Source organism: Bombyx mandarina, chromosome 17 (genome assembly GCF_030267445.1).
Source record: "Bombyx mandarina strain Sakado chromosome 17, ASM3026744v2".
Lineage (NCBI taxonomy): Eukaryota > Metazoa > Arthropoda > Insecta > Lepidoptera > Bombycidae > Bombyx > Bombyx mandarina.
In genome coordinates this window covers 16,616,204-16,637,022 of record NC_143223.1, presented here as the reverse complement: position 1 = coordinate 16,637,022, position 20,819 = coordinate 16,616,204, and the positions used below count along the sequence as shown (strand labels likewise).

Sequence of the window (20,819 nt, the reverse complement as noted above, 5' to 3'; positions counted from 1 at the left end):
GTTTTTCATTATGATAACGCTAGACCTCACACTTTTTTAGCCACTCAGCAAAAATTAAGAGAGCTTGGCTGGGAGGTGTGTTAATGCATCCGTCGTATACCTAGTCCTGACCTTGCACCTTCAGATTTCCACCTGTTTCGGTCTCTTCAAAATTCATTAGGCAGTGTCAGGTTAACATCACGAGAGGACTGCCAAAACCAATTTTCGCGGTATTTTGATCAGAAACTCCAAAATTTCTATAGCAATGGAATTATGTCCCTACCTACAAGATGGCAAAACGTTATCGAACAAAATGGTACTCACATACTTTAGTTAAATGTAAATAAACTAAATAAAAAAATGTTGTGAATTTTCTTAAAAAATGCGAAGAAACTTTTCCCCAACCTATTACAATTAGTATGAAATAAAAAGTCTTCAATCTCTGAAAATATTTATATAGAAAAATGCGATGAACAACACCTCAATCGCCCTTAACTATGAGAACTATAAACCATAGCAATTATAAAAGCTAACATGTACTTAGTTACATTATAGCTGTATCTGTTGAAAAATTACCTGAAACCTCGTTTAAAGAAGGACATCTCAGAGCCCTCTTTTGGATGGAGTCAAATGGAAGAACCTGGCTATTGTTGTGTGTTATACGACCGAACAACACCTCAGTAAGTAATAACGCACACAGCGCGTTTACTTAACATTGCACATGAACAGTAAGAATACTTAGTCGATCAACAAGAGTATGGTGCATTTCCTACGACTGTCATTTATCAAATTTAATTAAAATCAGTAAAATTCTGACTTATTATCGACAACTGCACTAGAGCAGTACTCAGCTGGTACTTGGTAGCCCTGGCCCACAGAACTTGTGTGCCCACTTTAATTAATGTGACAATCCTGGTAACTTCGGTGGCGTTAGGCACTCTAGTTTACTGCAGGAATACCTTAAATGGGAATTGATAAAAAATTAATGAGATGTAATAAAATAAATAAAAAAACGTGTGGCACTCGGGAACTGCCGCGGTAAAGCTATTGCATAGCATTTTTTATCAACTTATGCAATTATAATTAGACAATGATAATTTAATATTAAAACAATAATAAAACAAGATCACGCTATATTAAACATTAATCAAAGCAAAACCTTAACTGTCTCCTTCACACTCATAAGCTAGACCGCGCGCGAGAGAGATGGGCAGACTTTTCATGATGTGCATGCAGTGTGACGTCACGCCACGCGCTTATTCACAAACACTACACAAGCGCAAAGTGTGAATGTGTTGAACGCGAGCTACATGGTAGGCGGAGTGAGGGGTGTAAGGTTTTTTTCGTTACGGAATTTCATGATTCCGCTCTCAAGCCTCGCTCAAGGCCCGCGATAAAATCTATGCAATACCTTAAAAACTATAGTTCTTTTTAAATAATGAATTGAAAATGTCGTCGGTGATGGTAGGTAGCATTATTATGGAGGATAAACATTATGTAAGCATAGTGAAAGTGAAACAAATTTTAATCTGTGACTCCTTTCATCCTTCTATCAATATCACCTAATTCACTAATTATTTTTTCTATGAACTAAGTTTAATATCTGTAAAACATGAAAACATACGCTGCATACCATAGCTAAGTCATAAAAGTGTTAAAGTCGTGACTACCAGTTTAAAATAGGTGTAGGCAATACAATCATAACAATATAATGTTTTTTTAAGATTTTATGGCCTTTAAGCAAAGTATTTTCTTATTCCAATTTTCTTCTGATATTCTGTTATAATAATATGAAAAACGATATCAATGGGCGAAAGGCTACTTCGTTTAAGCTACATTTTTTCTGAACTTTGCTGGAGAGCTATTTAAAGTTTAAATTTTGGAAAAAATATAATGACAACAATTACTTCTTTAACTATTTGAATGCAATAATATAATTGAAGTTCAATTAAAAAGATCGAACTGTTGATAATAATACCAAATAAAACGATCTTTAATTACAAAGACAAATGTCGCGTATTAAGCGAAATGTCGCTTAAACCAAATAGACTTTCACCCCGCGGTATGAAGCGAAATGAGATGAGATGAAATATAGTCTCAGTAATATGGTGGTTATTTTATGAGACTTTTCAGTTAACTTTTTTGAAGAAACCGAGAAACTACGTCCAGCGGCTTTGTTTAATTTCCCCACATTTGTGCACTTTCACAGATGCTAAACAGTTGATAAACCACCGCTATTGCACATTGAAATCTGAAGAAAAGCTAAATTATCAAAATAAAACAATTCATACAATTTCGCTCCGCGCGTTCCCGCCAAAAAATTCCAAAAATTTTTTTTTAATAGATTTTATGACCTGTTAGCTGAGACCTTTAAGTCATGTCTTATTTTAATTTATATTCATATTTTTATGAACAATTATATTATGGAGTGAAATGAAATGAAGATGATTAATTTGAGACATTAATCAACTGGAATGAAATTAAATGAAATGAGACTAGATGATATGGGATGAAATATAATCTCAGTAAAATGGTGGTCATTTACTAAGATTTTTTCAGTGGGCTTTTTGTAGGATCCCGAGAAGTTACGTCCAGCGGCTTTGTTTCATTTTCCCACATTTGTGCACTTTCACAGATATTAAACAGTTAATAAACCACCATTATTACACATTTAAACCCGAAGAAACACTAAATAGACAAAATAAAACAAATCACACAACTTCACTCCTCGCGTTCCCGCCAAAAAGTCCATTCCAATAAATTGATATAATTCTTACACAGAGTATATAAAACTAATGATAACGTAATTACAAGACAAAGAAAAGTCAAATCCGATTTAAAATATTGGTAGTTAAAGATCATTTTTCATTAAAAATTGCTTATCGGTAACCAGCTAGCCTATTTATTACTCGCAATAATTTTTCAACCAAAGAAAATAAGAATGGCTATTAAACAAGGCAGTCAAGGCAAAAACAAAGAAAACTAAAATTCGATTTCAATATTAGGTAACTGTGAAAAAAATTAACTCTAAAAAAAATTCTCATAGTGGATTTTTCATAATAATAGGATCCACTAACAACCGTTGGCCTTGTAATAGATGCAATATCCGAAAAAACAAAGTACTTCTAGACCGCGGGTCCGTGTTACATACAGCCTCCACGCTGGAACGCCTTTGTGGCAGAAATGGGCAGAATTAGCGTGCAGGAACCACAGGATGCCCTATTACCAATCATTTTCGCAACGCAACGCTATTCGCTCATCGTGGAAGTCTTTCGTGAACATGAGACAAATGCGTAGAAAATGGCACCCGTCAATGAGAGTCGAATAGCGCCAGCCCGCTTCGGACCTCCTCAGCGGATAGACATTCTGCTTCAGTAGTAGATGCACTTGCAAAACAGCTGTTTTAAGCTGTTAGGTCTTCAGATCTTAGACCTTAGGCTTAGGACTGTTAGGTTCTCAGGAATTCGTCCTCGCGGACACCAACAAGAAAGGCCAACATAATCCTTAATGCCAGTAAAAGTACCGTTTGGAGATCGTCACGGATACGTCACGAATACGTGTCTAGTCCAGAAGTTACATTTCAGTAATTTAATTACGTCTAGAGATACCGACCGTTCCTACCAAAAAATCAATAGTTAAAATAAGACACTACAGTGTTGCATTATTTAAAATAAATCTGAGATTTTATTGAATATTTTTAATCAAAGTTGTCACGGCATATTTTACAAAAAATTTTGAACATTGGTTCTCGAGCCTCGCCGCCTCGCGGGCCGACGACACGGAGTGAACAGTAACAACAACGCGGGGCGCGGCGGGGCGGGGCGGGGCGTGGCGCGGCGTTGGGCGGGGCGGGCGCCGCTACAGCGCGTCGCTCCTGCAACTCGCGGCGCCGTCAGAGGGCGCGGCGGGGCGGGGCGGGGCGTGGCGCGGCGGGGGCGGGCGCCGCTACAGCGCGTCGCTCCTGCAACTCGCGGCGCCGTCAGAGGGCGCGGCGGGGCGGGGCGGGGCGTGGCGCGGCGGGGGCGGGCGCCGCTACAGCGCGTCGCTCCTGTAACACGCGGCGCCGTCAGAGGGCGCGGCGGGGCGGGGGCGGGGGCGGGAACAGTAACGAGAAGTCGTTCTGTTCTCAGGTGTCCCCTTTACTCATAAGGTTTTAGAAGATATTATCTATTGAGAGGTGAAATATAGACCAATTTACCAGTTTTTTATTTTTATTGTTGATTACATCTAAAATGTAAAAGCCGCCACCTACCTTGAGATAATAGTTCTAAGGTCTCAGTTTTAACAGTACAACGGCTGCCCCACCCTTCAAATCGAAACGTATTACCGCTTCACGGCAGAAATAGGCAGGGTGGTGGTATCTACCCGTGCGGACTCACAAGACATCCTACTACCAGTAATTACACAAATTATAATGTTGCGGGTTTGATTTTTATTACACGATGTCATTCCTCTACCGTGAAATCCAACCGTGAACATGTTAAGTACATATTTCATTAGGGAAATTGGTATCCGCTTGCGGGATTCGAACACCAATGCATCGTTCGGTACGAATGCACCGGACGCCTTATCTTCAAGGCCATGACGACTTCAGTTGTTTTATATGTGCTATTCATACAGTGCTCTTTACTATAGAGCTTTGTCACAAGAAATTCTTTGTTAAAATCTATATCATAATATCGCGAGAAAGTCCCTGATGTAGAGGAGTGCGGGGGGTGCGTCACCTGGGCATGGCGCACATGTCGCAGGAGGCGGCGGCGGGGGGGTTGTGGAAGGTGCAGACGGCGCACGTCCAGACGGCTCGGCCCCCCTCCGCCCGGACCCCTTCCGCCCTGTAAAACAAGAGAACACATTTTTTTAGTGTGGAACAGAAAGCGCGCCTGCTGTGTAAGCTTACTCGGCCCGGGGACAGCACAGCGTGCGCCAATTGGTTCAAGATTCAACTATAACCCTGGTCCACAGAATATGACAGGCGATGAAAATTATACTAAAATTGCAAACGGATCATGTTTTCGGTTTAGGTACAGTTAGGTATAACACAAGTACAAGAGTAATGGAGCGGGTACGTGCCCGGTGTCGGCGGCGGCCAGGTGCAGCAGCGTGGCGGCGCTGGGCAGGGCGCGCCACGCCTCGGCGGCGTCCCCGTCCCGCAGCCGCACGGCGTCCAGCAGCGGCGCCAGCGACTCCATGCCCAGCGCCAGCGCCTCGTTGGACGCCAGGTACAGCAGCACGTGCAGGTCCGACATCGCCTGTCTCGACCAACAACAACAACACGCATGCGTCATCATCGACACACTCACATCACAATGAACATCTAGCCACTATCGTACGAGTATTAATTATGTTATGCCGTTTGCGTATCGACCTTCGTCAGCAACCGATCGCAGTGCCTCGCGGGAGCAGACTACACTGATTTGTGGTGGGGAATGAGCCGATTCAGATTGCTTTTATAAAATGAATAGGTATCCCGGTTCAGGTTTTTCAAGATTCGAGTCTTGAGAAAGTAGTTGTGTCTCCTAAGAACAGCACGATCTATTACTGAGATCACGACTCGTGACCGACGGGCGGGGCCGCGAGGGCGCACTGCTGGACTCCGCCCGTACTATGGTCTCGTCGTCGTCGTCTAGCCTATAACTTTTAGAGTGTGGCGTGCTCTGAACTCCGAAATAGTCTAGAGACTCTTAAAACATTTCTTAAATTTACTGTGATTGATGGTTCTGTAATAAGTGACTACTTTTTCCCATAAAGAGCGTGTTTCAATCGATGATAGACGTTTAAGGTCAATCGGAATCAATTTAAAAAATATGCTATTAAATGAATGTACAAACCATGTACATACAGATGTAGTGAATTATTTTCCCTCGGGAAAACTCAGATCTTTATCGGAATAAGATACCGCCCAAACTGTCAATGAATGATCGTAATAAATGAGTAACATTTTCATAAGGAAAACCTTTTCTCTCTATATTTGTACACACTGCAGTAGTATGCATTGCATGTTATAGAACAACGAGGTTTTCCTTGTAACAATATTTATAGCAGTCTTGCTACAGACAAATATAAGTAGGTAGCGAGGACAGAACTGGCGCGGCTGATTAGATGACGCTTCAAAGTGCGAAGGAAAAATATCGAAATGCAGGACTTAACTTTAGGTATTTACTAGTTAAAACGCATTTATTACTACAGTAACACACGCATAGTCTATCAATAATTATCATATTGTACATGATTTCGGGTCGGAAGTTGAAAACAAAATTAAAGGTAGAGTGGAAGTGATTCTGACCTCTAGAAAGCTATCGCTGGCCGCTATGTGCCGGTGTAGCGCCTGCAGGGTCTGCAGGTGCTGCTGCAGTGGCCGGTTGGCCGGCGGGAAGGTGGCGGTCGCGCCGAAGGTGGGCGGCCCGCCGACGGCGACCCCGCAAGGCACGTCCACCAGCAGGTACGCGACCGGCAGCCTCTTCGCGGACACCCCCACTTCGTTGCCGTACTCGTCGCGTTCCTGCACCGTATCAATTCACGTTTAGCCGTTTTAAGTAGCCGCGGGGAACTGATGTGTTTTATCGCGGCTTAAGCTAAACAAAAATACAAGTACTCTTGTTTACTTGTCGAGTAAAAAGTAACGATAAAACGATAAATTTGACTGATTCGGTGGTGCAGTGATTAGTGCGTCTGACTTTAGCGCCGAGGGTCGTGGTTTAAATTTCCACATCGGGCAAACATTAGGTGATGAGCAGGTTTGTTTTCTCTTGGTTTGGGTGTTTATTATCTATATATGTATACATTTAAATGTATATAAGTACGTTTGTCAGTCTCTGGTACTTATGACACAGGGAATACTATATTAGGGTCGGAGGACCTTGCGTGACTTGTTCCCAGTTATTAATATTATTAAGCCATCAGTCCAAAGAACGAAGCGCCCGGTGTTCCGATCCCGCAGACAGGTTCAAATTTTTCTAAGGAAAAGTTCTAAATACTAGTTCTAGTTTTCTAAATACTACTTAACACAGATTCACGAACGACTCACACGATGAAGGAATATCATAGACATACATATATACTGAAAGTAATCCGGCAGTAAATTTACTTAATTACTAATAATAGGGCGTTTCGTAGTACTATTAGATTCCACTATTTTGCTTAGTTCTGCCGGGAAGCAGTCATCCCTCCTGTCGTCGGCCAGTTAAGTGAGCCTAGAAATCGTACATGTGTTTTATTTGATTTCAACTCACTAGTTTCAAGGGCACTACTATTTTTCTGTTTGTTTTTTGAGAATTTAGCGATTGCTCATGGCTCAGCGCCCTTTCCTTCTTCCCCAGTACAGGCGAGGCACTGTGCCATCAATGTGCCAACGCACTATACGTTGGCATACGGCATAGTAGGCATTGGGGTAGATAAAATAGGGCACATTCAGGCTCATGGTGATTTTGGTGAATTTGTAGCAGATTATAGCATTAGACAATAGCTCTACTGAGACTCGGAGCCGCAACATACCGACTGCACCAGCCACTGATCCAGATTGATAAAGATATTGTAGAATGCATTTAATGTACGCATTCTACAGACAGTAGTACCTAACGTCCGTAGTAGTAATGGAAGTATGGTTACTACTTCTTCTTCAAATTATTTAGAAGTCATCTCTCAAAGTAATTCGTATGTAGCCGAGCCGGGACCGTCGTGTTCGTAACTCAAGCCGAAGTACCTAAAGCTCAACAAGCGTGCACGTGTCGCGGAGCCCGCAACCTGGTATCTATACTAATATCATAAAGCTGAAGAGTTTGTTTGTTTGAACGCGCTAATCTCAGGAACTACTGGTTCGATTTGAAAAATTCTTTCAGTGTTAAATAGCCTATTTATTGAGGAAGGCTATAGGCTATATAACATCACGCTAAGACCAATACAAGCGGAGCACCAATAAAGAATGTTTCAAAATCGTATTTTTTTTCCTTTTGAGAGCTTCCGCTGCGTACGCTGTAGAAACGGTTAAAGTTTCGCTAAAATTATGTATGACAGAATTTTTCCCCTTTAAAAGATCTAAAAAAAAGTACACGACTGCATATGTCTATATGTTAAGGTTGGCTCACTATAACGTTTTTATGTAAACCAACTTTTTTCTAAAATAAAGCATTATTTGTGAACTATTCCACGCGGACGAAGTCGCGGGCAAAAGCCAGTATTGCATAACCCTTATCTAGTGGCAGCGCCGCCGCACAGCCCCGGCGAGGTCACTGACCAAATGTCTACTTTGTAAATACTTATCATAATTTACGTAGGTTTACTTCGAACCGCGTCATCTGAAGGAATATTGTATTTATAATCTCCGCGAAAAATCTCTTGTATTTATAATAAAATGTAATACTCGTTTATAGTTGCAATTGAATTTATAATAATAATTAAAGGTACAAGGTACATACAAATTCAAATGGAAATAAATTAACCTTATAATTATTTTGTAAGCCTTTGAAAGAGCTGAAGTCTGTACTAGGTTCAAAGACCTGTATTACTGATCTCCAGGCTCCCTCCTTCTTAAGAATAGATTAGGTTAGGTTAAGTCGTGAACAGATGCTGCGGACTAGTGTTGAGAGATCATTAGGTGTTATATTTTAAGAAGGTCATTTTACGTGTGTGTGCGTGTGTGAATGAATGTGTGTGTATTTGGATGTGTGTGTGTGTGTGTGTGTGAGAGAGTGTGTGAGTGTGTGTATATGTGGGCGTGTGCGCGCATGCATGTTGTATTGTGTATGTGTGAGTATCTGCATCTATGCGTGTTTATTATTACTATTACATAGGTAAAAATATTTTTTTTGCTTAATTGGGCTCGAAAACAAAAAGCAGATTACTTCACAGTCTGGAGTAAGTTCTCTGTTTGCTCGTAGTCTAGGTCGTGAAGCCAATTTGTTAGTGCACGTTTGCATTGGGTCTGTGTCATGGGGTATATATTGATCAGCTTATTGATTTTATTGTATATGAAGCTACTTAGAAGAGAAGCCATAGAAGCGTTGAGCTAACGATGTAGAAACAAGTGTTGTGGGACGCACACCATGCCCGCGCCGCTGACTTACGAGCAATGTCGGATCGTATGGAGTTTTCGAGTGTGTAGTCATAATAAGATTAAGAATAAATAATTTACGGACAGAAAGGACTTTACAGGTTTTGTAAAGATCATTTGTAGGAAACCTATAAGGGAGCCGCCATCCAACTTTTAAAATACATCTCTGGGCACGTTCAAGTTTTAAAAAGTGTGTTTTGGAAGACCCGCCCCATGCCACTATGCAGTACTGAGTGACTGATTGACAGAGCGCTAAATAAACTAGTGTAAGTACGTTCCTGTCGGTAACATGACGCAGATTTTTAAAAATGTAAGTGAGTTTGCGTAATCTGGACGACAGAACGTCAATATGGGAATGAAAGGATAATATTATGTCATCGATCTGTATACCCAGATACCTAATGCAATTTGTCCTGGCAAGGGAGGGGCAACCGCAGGCAGTTTGTCCAAGAGCGTTACAGGAGTGGGCTATAAGTGAAAAAGGCGAAGATGATATTTTACCACGCGTAGACAGGGAAAAAGTGACGTACTTAGTTTTATCCACGTTCAGTGTCAGTAGATTTTTAGACAGCCAGTCAGTTACGGTGTTCAGGCCACATTGAGCAAAACTAAAAGCTGCCTCCCAAGAACTGCCATGAAATACGAGAGCAGTATCGTCAGCATAGGTGTAAATAGACCCGTTTGTGATATTTAGTTGACATAGGTCATTTATATATATTAAAAATAGGGTAGGGCCGAGAATACTGCCCTGTGGCACTCCATATGCTATAGGGAGTTCGTCACTGATAAGGTCACTGATTTTGACACATTGACGTCTGCCCGTAAGGTAGCTCCTGAAAAGAGAAAGCTGATTGCCTCTCAACCCAACGGCTTCAAGCTTAGTTATGAGAGTTGGGATAGAAATCGTGTCGAAGGCTTTAGCTAAGTCCAAGAATATACCAATTACTTTGTTCTTTTTATCTAGTTTTGTGACAATTTCATTAGTTAAGTTTAAAAAGTTTATTAGTTTAAGTTTATAAATCATAATTTCATTTTTTACCTTTGTATTTGTCAATAGGAATAAAGTCATTTTGTTTATCGTATTATTTGAGGATTCGTCATGACAAAAGTACCTTTTACTAAGTTGACTCTATATAGGTACGCACCGAATATAAACAATGTACCTAGAGATTATGTAGAGGCTTTGATTATGCAACACGTAGCGTAGAGCGCGGCGGCGTACGTCGAGGGCACGCGCCGATCGATACGGACCGGCGCTGCTGTACGCATCTTCCAAGCGACCAACGCTCAGTGGACGGGTTGGGCCAACACGGCACGGCGCCCGCCCGCCCGATTGGACGTGTTGGACCAACATGAGCGGCGCTATTGTTGTTCGCGTCGCGATAACCATTGATAAGGCGGGCGCAAGCCGCGCCTCTATCAACAGCGGTGCAGTGTGAGAAGAGTGTGGACCGTGGGGCCGCGACCCGCCCGGTCCGGGGTCCGTCGCGACGCCTCCATGCTTAGCTTCAAAGCGTTTCATTTTCCGTCAACGGATTAATCGTAACGAAGTTTTTTTTAATATTTACCGTGCAAAACTATGGTTTGAATTCAATGGATATGTGATAAAACGTCATTCATTAAAAAAGCCCCGGAACATTAAACGTCTTTTGCCTTCTTTGTCATAAATGTACGTCATAAACGTATCAGTCCAGTACTTCTGTTAAATTGGAAAAAAATATAAAGGAGTAATTACAACGAGACGTCCGGAGTCGACAGCTTTTGTGATCTGTTAATCAAACGCTGATAAAATAAATAAAGCCATGGTGAACGCACAACGAACAGAGCGGAGCAGCCGGGAGGGACCGAGCCGCGTGCAGCTTCGGGCTGGAGCTTGAGCCGTCCCCGGGACATGTGACGAAAACTTTAGTCGGTCAGAGGTCAGTATTTTCAGACAGTTTTTTTTCCAACTTTTAAATCTGTTGAGTTCGCCTTCAAGTTGATACATCGGTTTACAGATGGCGCACTCCCCACTGGACGAGATCGAAGAGCTGACGCTGTGTCCGTGCTGCCGGCGCCCCTTCGACGAGGACGAACATGCACCCAAGCTCCTCGCGTGTCGACACCATTTCTGTTTGCGATGCGCCCGAACCGTGCTGGGCCCGGGCCGAGAAATCTACTGCGCGCACTGCTGGAAGCGCACCTCGCCCCCTGGCGGACAGGTCGAGGCGCTCCCCACGCACGCCGCCCTGCTGGCACTCACGCGCCACCTCGCCCCCGACCCCGCCTGTACGGAGCACGCGCAGCCCGCGCTGTGGTGTCTGTCGTGCGGCGTGCGGGCCTGTCGCGCCTGTCCTGACCACTCCACCCACACGCTGCGGTCGCCTGGTGAAGCCCGCGCCGTGCTGCGGGCCGAGAGCAAAGAGTTGCGCGCTGACCTGCAGCGTCTCGCGGTGAGACAGCGGGACTTACTGCTGCGCGCACTCGATGCCACCACTGCGCTTAAGCTGCGCCTCGAGAACCAGCTGGCGGCACCGCCCCTTGATCATTACCCGGCGGCCGAGGCGTGTTCTCTGCGGGCCTGTGCGGCAGAGCGGGATGTGCTTAAGGTCCGACATGCGGAAGCACTCGTGCAGGCTAGAGTCGATGACCTCATCCGATCAGCGCCGGCACCGCTTGACTTCGATAGCTTGACGCGAGCCCTGAGAATCACGGAGACGTGGGCGGCATCACCGGCGCCGGGGCCCGGGGATCCGCTTGTTCTACTCGCCAACTACTGTGCGGCACAGGTGTGGGCGCGCACAACACACGGTCGCGTCGAGGACGGAGGATGCGAAACAGCCACAGTGGAGAAGGGAGGGCAAGGAAGAGAAACGCCAGCGGTTCGCGCTCCAACGCCGTTTCCGTTATTCTACTTCGAGCTGGAGGTGGACGGATCGCCCTTCGGACGCATCGTGATCGAGGTGCGCGAGGACGTAGCCCCTCGAATGGCACGCAACTTCGCGGCGCTGACGACCCGCGAACCTGGATACCGCGGCTGTGCAGTGTTCCAGTGCTGGGAGAACGAGAGCGTGATCACGGGGGACTTTGAGCATAACAATGGCCGCGGCGGGCGCAGCGCTTTCGAGGAGACCTACTTCATGCCCGACGAGACGCGGTTAGCGGCGGTGCGCGGTTCGGTCGGTATGCGTCGCTCACAGAAGCGCCACGACAACCAGGGTCTAGTGGGGTCACAGTTCCGTATAGTATTGCGCGAGATGCGCGGTTTCACTGCTATCTTCGCGGCGGTCGTGGAGGGGCTAGAGCTGGTGGATCGACTGAGTCGCACGGGAGACAGCGCCGGCAAGCCGAGCTCCGCGATCCTGATTTCCGCATGCGGCAAGCTCAACTGATTGATCTCCGTCATATCACTCTTCATCTTCGTCATCAGTGGAACTTTCTGATTATTCGGACCAATCTTTTAATTTATTCAGCGGCTCGAATATATTTTTGTATGCGTAGTTTACGGTTTCGAAGTATTTACGCGTTCTAAGTTCGTCCTTTTTACCCTCGAGTAGTCCCTGTAGCATGAGCGTGGTCTCGTGAAGAAGTGACCGAATTTATATTTTGTAAGCGAATCCACGTGGTACTTTATCGATGTCGTGGATCTTTGATCGGAGACTGCGTTCGCGGCCGATCCTTACATGTTATGTACTGAATGTGTAGTTAGTTGTTGTATCTTGGTTGTCAAACACATGCGCGTCAATATTATGTACTAATGTTAAACATTATAACGAAGTCTGTCGCGACGCAGATGTGGCGAGTGGGCGCGTTGGAGGAGGGGGGGGGGGGGGGGGGTAGCGGGTGCGCACTCGCGTCGACGAATGGTATGATGAAGCGGCGAGTTTAACGAGACTGTGATGGCGCGCGAGGGGCGCCCTCCACCAGACAGTGCCTGCTTTTTACCTATATATGTACATTATATATTTACTTGTATTGGACGTTATAACGTTAAAATTTTATCCTCGGTGTTGTTAAGTTTGATTTTTCTCTTTTAGCAAAATTTATGGCGGGCGTCGGCGTTGTTCGCCGGCCCCCTCTTACTGTGGCCTGTGTTCTGTGTCGCATGTACTGACGTTACGTACATAGTTGGGGTAGTTACTTGTTAAGTGTTGTGAGCGAGTATTTTGTGTCTGATGAGGAAACCTCAAAAATAAACATGTCTGTGGAAGAACTTGATTTTTAATTTAAAAACTTATGCATAATCAATGAACAAACATCAGCCTTTTTTCAAGTAATAGTTATCGTAGAATAGTTGTCGTGCTGCCATAAATATTTAAAATGGTAAGATTTTTCCACGAATATAACAAACTAGCGACCCGCCCTCGCTTCGCCTCGGAAACATTAAAACACACATGAAACCAAAAAAAAAATTAAAAAAAAAATTAAAAAAAGTAGCCTATGTTCATCAGGGACAATGTCGGCTTCTAATGGAAAAAGAATTTTTCAAATCGGTCCAGTAGTTTCGGAGCCTATTCGAAACAAACAAACAAACAAACAAATCTTTCCTCTTTATAATATTAAGTATAGATATGTACAAACTTTATAATACACAAGCTGAATTAAAAGCAGAATCTTTTTGAAATGAACCGAACTCAGATATCTCTATCTTCATTGAACAGACCAAGAAAATAACTATTGAACACATTATGTACTTATAATACATACTGCTTCACTGATGCAGCGTCAAATTCTCCTACCGAACTGTTCCGAATTCCTGTTTCGACGGCCGGGGGTGCGGTCGGGGGGCGGGGGCGGGGGCGGGGCGGGGGCGTTGTGTGTGGTAACAACGAGCTCTCGAACCCCGCGGCCTTATTACTTGTAGTGTGTACACTACCGTCCAAAAGTTTGGAAATTTTATTTTTATACAAGAAAGAACATTGCCTATACTAGTTTTTTTTTTATTAAAAATATTTTTTATGTTGGTTTAACAAATTCCTTAAAATTGACGAAACACGTTCATCCGTCGGATACTTTCGTTTGTGTAGTTTTATTGAATATCTTTGCTAGTTTCAATTTTGTGGACCAAATTTAGTCACACTTGAGCATTGGCACGCGAAGGTTCTGATATTACTGTTGTTTGTGTACTCGATTTCGACTGCTGCTTTGACCGTACTTTTTCTTCTGAAAATGTCAAAATGCACTTTGCACTAGAACAGCGATGTGCTATTTGTACAGTTGTACTTCTTTATGCGAGAAAGAATACAGTGAACGTGAAATCGCACAAGACTTGAAATTTCTCGTAAATACCTACTACACTTACTACTTAGGGGGTTGGTGCTTCCCGCTTCCGTAGGTTTAACCCGCGATTCCCTACAAGTGACCCCTGGGTGGTGCTAAACGGGAGCCGAAAACATAACCGGTGGTAGGACCTAGTCCGACTGGCTGGCGACCACCCTCCAACTAGAGTCCGCCGCCAAATAGCCTAGCTGTGTTCCGGCGTGTGGGTTGGAGAGCCAGTTCTATCCCTCCCCTTTCCCCTTCCTTGTTGGGGGTGAGCCTTGGTGACGCCTGGAACTTGCGGAGCAGACGTGCGTGCGAACTCACGGGGCGTGATTGTTTGACGGGGGTATAGGGAGACCCAGTGAAACGGTACCCGCTGCCGCCCGCCGGTCAGTAGGGGACCTGAACCCGGGTGTCTCTACTAAACTCCGCCCCGGGAAGCTGTCCCGCCAACCGGTGTAAAATCCTGTCGTGCGGTCGTCGTGCCGGAGTCGGAGACCGGAGTGGATCCCGGCGATCGCACGCAGAGTGGACTGGGGGCCCTTCCATGCCCTGCGTCGGACTCTCACGCAATCCGTGGTCGAGCGCGTACTATGCTCCGCGCTTCATTCAGGTGTTGCCTCGATCTCACCTCCAACATCCTACCTCTCCTAATCCTACTCTCCGAAAATTTAACAACTATGAAGTCGACAAAAAAAAAGAAAAGGGTTTCACAGGCGGTTCCCCATTCCACATTTAATGTGGATTTCAGCAATGTCAGGGGCCTACATAGCAACCTTGACGCCGTACACCACCACCTTGAGACGGCGCAGCCTGCCCTGCTTTTTTTAACGGAGACGCAGATATCTGCTCCGGATGATACCTCATACCTTGAGTACCCCGGCTACGTATTGGAGCACAACTTCCTGCGTAAAGCCGGGGTGTGCGTATTCGTCCGGGCTGATGTCTGTTGTCGCCGTCTTCGGGGCCTCGAACAACGGGACCTGTCCCTCTTGTGGCTGCGCGTAGATCACGGGGGTCGTAGCCGAATCTACGCGTGCCTGTACAGGTCCCACAGCAGTGATGCAGGTTCAGCTCTGTTTGAGCATGTGCAAGAGGGGACTAACCGCGTGCTTGAGCAGTACCCATCTGCGGAGGTGGTGGTTCTTGGAGACTTTAACGCTCACCACCAAGAGTGGTTGGGGTCCAGAACCACTGACCTCCCGGGTCGGACTGCCTACGATTTCGCCTTGGCCTACGGCTTCTCCCAGCTGGTGACACAGCCCACCCGTGTCCCAGATATCGAGGGGCATGAGCCTTCTTTGTTGGACCTTCTGCTGACCACAGATCCGGCCGGATACAGTGTGGTGGTCGACGCTCCGCTTGGATCGTCTGATCACTGCCTTATTCGTGCTGCCGTACCACTCTCTCGTCCTGATCGTCGAACGACGACCGGGTATCGAAGAGTTTGGCGGTATATGTCAGCAGATTGGGATGGATTGCGTGAATTTTACGCATCCTACCCATGGGGGCGGTTCTGCTTTTCCTCTGCTGATCCTGACGTCTGTGCGGACCGTCTTAAAGACGTGGTGCTCCAGGGGATGGAATTGTTTATTCCCTCCTCTGAAGTGCCCGTTGGGGGTCGCAGCAGACCCTGGTATAACAATGCCAGCAGGGATGCTGCACACCTCAAGCGGTCCGCATACGTGGCATGGGATAATGCCAGGAGACGTCGGGATCCTAACATCTCAGGGGAAAGGCGGAAATATAACGCCGCTTCCAGGTCCTACAAGAAGATAATTGCCAAGGCGAAGTCGGAGCACGTTGCTAGAGTTGGCGAGCGATTGAAGAGCTATCCCTCCGGGAGCCGTGCTTTTTGGTCGCTCGCTAAAGCTGCAGAAGGAAACTTTTGCAGGTCTAGTCTCCCACCACTGCGCAAGTCCGATGACAGTCTGGCCCACAGCGCGAAAGAGAAGGCTGACCTTCTGGTCAAACTCTTCGCCTCGAACTCGACTGTGGACGACGGGGGTGCCACACCACCGAACATCCCCCGGTGTGATAGCTCCCTGCCGGATATCTGCTTCACACAGTGTGCAGTCAGGCGGGAGCTCCGACTCCTGGACGTCCATAAGTCGAGTGGGCCAGACGGCATCCCCGCAGTGGTTCTGAAAAAGTGCGCCCCTGAGCTGACGCCTGCGCTAACGCGTTTGTATCGCCTCTCTTATTGCACTAACAGGGTTCCGTCTTCATGGAAGACCGCCCACGTCCACCCTATCCCCAAGAAGGGTGACCGGTCGGACCCATCGAGCTACAGGCCTATCGCGATAACTTCCTTGCTTTCCAAGGTGATGGAGCGAATTATAAATACACAACTCCTGAAGTATCTTGAAGATCGCCAGCTGATCAGTGACCGACAGTACGGTTTCCGTCACGGTCGCTCAGCTGGCGATCTTCTTGTATACCTTACTCACAGGTGGGCTGAAGCCTTGGAGAGCAAGGGCGAGGCTCTTGCCGTGAGCCTTGATATCGCGAAGGCCTTCGACAGGGTCTGGCATAGGGCACTTTTGTCGAAGTTACCATCTTACGGAATCCCCGAGGGTCTCTGCAAGTGGATCGCTAGCTTTTTGGATGGGCGGAACATCACGGTCGTTGTGGACGGTGATTGTTCTGATACCATGACCATTAACGCTGGCGTTCCACAAGGTTCGGTGCTCTCCCCCACGCTTTTCATCCTGTATATCAATGACATGCTGTCTATTGATGGCATGCATTGCTATGCAGATGATAGCACGGGGGATGCGCGATATATCGGCCATCAGAGTCTCTCTCGGAGCGTGGTGCAAGAGAGACGATCAAAACTTGTGTCTGAAGTGGAGAACTCTCTGGGGCAAGTCTCCGAATGGGGTGAATTGAACTTGGTTCAATTCAACCCTATAAAGACACAAGTTTGCGCGTTCACTGCGAAGAAGGACCCCTTTGTCATGGCGCCGCAATTCCAAGGAGTATCCCTGCAACCTTCCGAGAGTATCGGGGTACTTGGGGTCGACATTTCGAGCGATGTCCAGTTTCGGAGTCATTTGGAAGGCAAAGCCAAGTTGGCGTCCAAAATGCTGGGAGTCCTCAACAGAGCGAAGCGGTACTTCACGCCTGGACAAAGACTTTTGCTTTATAAAGCACAAGTCCGGCCTCGCATGGAGTACTGCTCCCATCTCTGGGCCGGGGCTCCCAAATACCAGCTTCTTCCATTTGACTCCATACAGAGGAGGGCCGTTCGGATTGTCGATAATCCCATTCTCTCGGATCGTTTGGAGCCTCTGGGTTTGCGGAGGGACTTCGGTTCCCTCTGTATTTTATACCGTATGTTCCATGGGGAGTGCTCTGAGGAATTGTTCGAGATGATACCAGCATCTCGTTTTTACCATCGCACCGCCCGCCACCGGAGTAGAGTTCATCCATACTACCTGGAGCCACTGCGGTCATCCACAGTGCGTTTCCAGAGATCTTTTTTGCCACGTACCATCCGGCTATGGAATGAGCTCCCCTCCACGGTGTTTCCCGAGCGCTATGACATGTCCTTCTTCAAACGAGGCTTGTGGAGAGTATTAAGCGGTAGGCAGCGGCTTGGCTCTGCCCCTGGCATTGCTGAAGTCCATGGGCGACGGTAACCACTCACCATCAGGTGGGCCGTATGCCCGTCTGCCTACAAAGGCAATAAAAAAAAAAAAAAAAACACACTTGCTAGAAAACAAGAAACTGGGAAAAATGAAGATAGGCAAATCTGGTATCCAAATCCACAACAAATCAAAAGGATAAGTACATTAGAGCGCTCCTTAAATGGAACCGATGCTTAACTGCACCTCTACTAGCTGCAGCTGTGAATGACACGCGAGCAACGCCCATTTCAATATCAACGGTTAAAAGATGTCTTCCGTCTGCGGGAGGATAAATGATACGTTGTTGCTAAGAAACTCAAGTTTTTGATTCGACATAATAAAAAATAAACTAGAATGACCAATGATCAGATCGATGGGAAAATGTCTTTTGGAGCGACGAATTAAAATTTCAAAATTTTGGGCTCAATACACGTGTTTGCCCGCCGGTTATTAATTGAGGGCATTTTAGCAACAATAAGGCCGGAGATCTTGCGAGGATAACCGGAAAACGAAATAAAGAAGGCTATTTGAAAATTCTCAGAGATGCCGCTATGCCCAGTGAACTGAAACACATTGGTCCTGAGTTCACATTTCAATAAGAAAATGAATCTAAGCGTTCGCAGAAATTTTGTGAGAGCTTTTTGGGCAAGAAAAAATTGAAATGATTTTAAAAATTATGCAACGGCCATTATAATTACCTGATCTTTGTCCTATTGAATTTGTTTGGGATTAACTCTAGGTATAGAATGGTGAAAAATCGATCACCAACCAACTCGGAATATTTGTGGCAATTATTGGAGAGCGAGTGGAGAATGTTCAATGATGAATATTTCAAGAAATTAATTAATGCAATACCTACAATATGTGAGAAGATAATGACAGAATACGTTTTTACTGGCGGTAGGACCTCTCGAGAGTCCGCACGGGTGGGTATCACCACCCTGCCTATTTCTGCCGTGAAGCAGTAATGCGTTTCGGTTTGAAGTGTAGGGCAGCCGTTGTAACTATACTGAGATCTTAGAACTCATTATCTCAAGGTGTGTGGCGCATTTATGTTGTAGATGTCCATGGGCTCCAGTAACCACTTAACACCAGGTGGGCTGTGAGCTCGTACACACAACTAAAAATAAAAAAAATAAAAAACGTGCTCACTTTGATGAGGCTAAAGTTTAAGTGAATATCCATATTTTATGTTAAATTCTTATTGTGTTTACTTTCGTTTTAGTTTAATTTTTAATGTAAGAAATGGACGACATTTTAGTGTTTTATTACATTCTACCTGGCCCCTCCCAAGCCTTTGGACGGTAGTGTTTAGATCTCTACGTGAGTGCCGACGTGGGACACTTTTCGTTTTGTGACATAATATGACGCCACGTGTCCCCCTCGCGCACAGCACCGGGCTTGTGGTGCCACCCACGAGGTCTGTACAATCCATCTCGCAGAAGTATTCGTCGTGGCCGAGCTTTCGCTCAGCTCCGGCTCTTGTAAGAGGGGGGAGTCCCCGTAAAGTTTATAGGGCGACCTTGGGGGGGGGGCGATTATGAGGCCAGAGTGCGGGCAGTAGTCCTACGAAACTTCTGTAGAAGGGAAACCGGTTGGCGGTGTAAGAGCGCCTCTCGCACTGACCTTGTAGTAGACATCAGGAACGTACTGGTGCTCCGACGAGTCCCGCACGTAGGCGAGGTCGGGCGCGTCGCGCGTGGGCAGCAGCACGCGGTCCCGCACCAGCGCGCCGCACTGCCCCGACACCTGGTAGCCCTCCAGGTGCACCTGCTCGGAGCTGTCCCCGCTCACGCACACCGTCACGAACTTGGAGCCGAAGTAGCCGGAGGCGGCGTGGCGGCACGCGCTGGGGTGCAGGTTCTGGTAGTGGCCCGCCGTGATGCACTCCTGCGCCGACAGGAAGTGCGTGTCCACCCCCCTGCGACCACACAACACGTCACCAGCCGCGCCCCCGGGCCCCCCCACCCCGCGCCCCCGCCCCCCGCGCGCACGCACTTACCGAATGTGTTTAACGGTTCCTTTGGATACATCTAGCGGCACTAGATCGGTGAAGATCCACCCCACCCTCCGCAGCCCGAGGCGCTGGGCGATCTGCTGGACCAGTTCCTCGCGGGGGTCCGTCTCCAGCGCTATGCAGTCGCGGGACGACGACTGGGGCGGCTCGTATATGGCGGCCACGCGGGCACGGATACCTGTAGTGGTTATTTATATATATTTATTGCCTACAAAAACAAACATACAGTACGTCTCATGGAGAGCGGTCCGTGTCGCCCATGGACATCCGCAGTGCGGGCGTGAACGGCAACAATGACGATGTCATGTTAATTATTAATAATCATTACATGCTGTTTTATCGAAATACGAGAACAATAGAAACAATTAGACTAATAAATTATATATTCTTGCTAAAATTTTGTTTAAAAAAATTTTGTTTGGCAAAGATTTAAACGATGATTTCAAGTCATAATTTGAAGGGGCTCGTACAGCCCTTATTGGTTTTACTACAAAAATAATACTGGGAACGCTCAGTACTGGAAACAAAGGTTCCCAACAGCAGGGATACAATTGGACCGGGTGTGGGCACTGACCCAGCGGCACGTCGGGGTGGCTCTCGTACTGGCCGTAGAGCCAGGCCAGGCGCTGGTGGCCGGTGGCGCGCCAGTAGGACAGGAAGCGCTCCACCAGGTTGGCGTGTTCAAACAGTACGTTGTCAGTGTGTCTGTAAGGTTGTCGCATCAGCGTCACTGCTCCAGGCTGGCACTTAGAGCAAATCCCACGGGGCCAGGCCGGGTGTTCCCTGCAACCTAAAGTAAGACCATGATCTGTACTCTTTTTTACATACCCAATTCATCTATTTATTATCTTTCTTGGATTACATTCTGTTAATGAAGTTTAACAAATTATCAATTCTAACCATA

General features: G+C 46.4%; 2 protein-coding genes across 10 annotated transcripts in view; one reads left to right on the top strand and one right to left on the bottom strand.

Moving 5' to 3' along the window:
• The window catches only part of Npl4 (nuclear protein localization 4), a 124,160-nt gene that overhangs the window by 98,262 nt on the left and 5,079 nt on the right, over positions 1 to 20,819 (bottom strand). For 2 of the 9 annotated variants that reach the window (XM_089734172.1, XM_089734165.1), the window contains exons 5-11: positions 20,490 to 20,705; positions 19,901 to 20,093; positions 19,525 to 19,819; positions 6,263 to 6,478; positions 5,050 to 5,228; positions 4,704 to 4,811; positions 3,662 to 3,853 (exon numbers count right to left, since the gene is read on the bottom strand). In XM_089734172.1, coding sequence (XP_089590298.1) covers positions 3,838 to 3,853; positions 4,704 to 4,811; positions 5,050 to 5,228; positions 6,263 to 6,478; positions 19,525 to 19,819; positions 19,901 to 20,093; positions 20,490 to 20,705 — 1,223 coding nt within the window. In that variant the 3' untranslated portion in view covers positions 3,662 to 3,837. Of the gene's footprint in view, positions 1 to 3,635; positions 3,854 to 3,905; positions 3,941 to 3,992; positions 4,028 to 4,123; positions 4,147 to 4,703; positions 4,812 to 5,049; positions 5,229 to 6,262; positions 6,479 to 19,524; positions 19,820 to 19,900; positions 20,094 to 20,489; positions 20,706 to 20,819 lie in introns of those variants that run through there. The other 7 variants (XM_089734163.1, XM_089734171.1, XM_089734168.1 and 4 more) reach the window with 7 other exon arrangements.
• On the top strand, positions 10,200 to 13,217 carry LOC114248719 (uncharacterized). The gene is made up of 2 exons (XM_028182102.2): positions 10,200 to 10,944; positions 11,023 to 13,217. The coding sequence occupies exon 2, from the start codon at positions 11,023 to 11,025 to the stop codon at positions 12,394 to 12,396; it is 1,374 nt and encodes a 457-aa protein (XP_028037903.2). The 5' UTR covers positions 10,200 to 10,944; the 3' UTR covers positions 12,397 to 13,217.

Coding starts and splice junctions, on each gene's coding strand:
- LOC114248719 (XM_028182102.2), top strand. CDS start 11,023: ATGGCGCACTCCCCACTGGACGAGATCGAAGAGCTGACGCTGTGTCCG.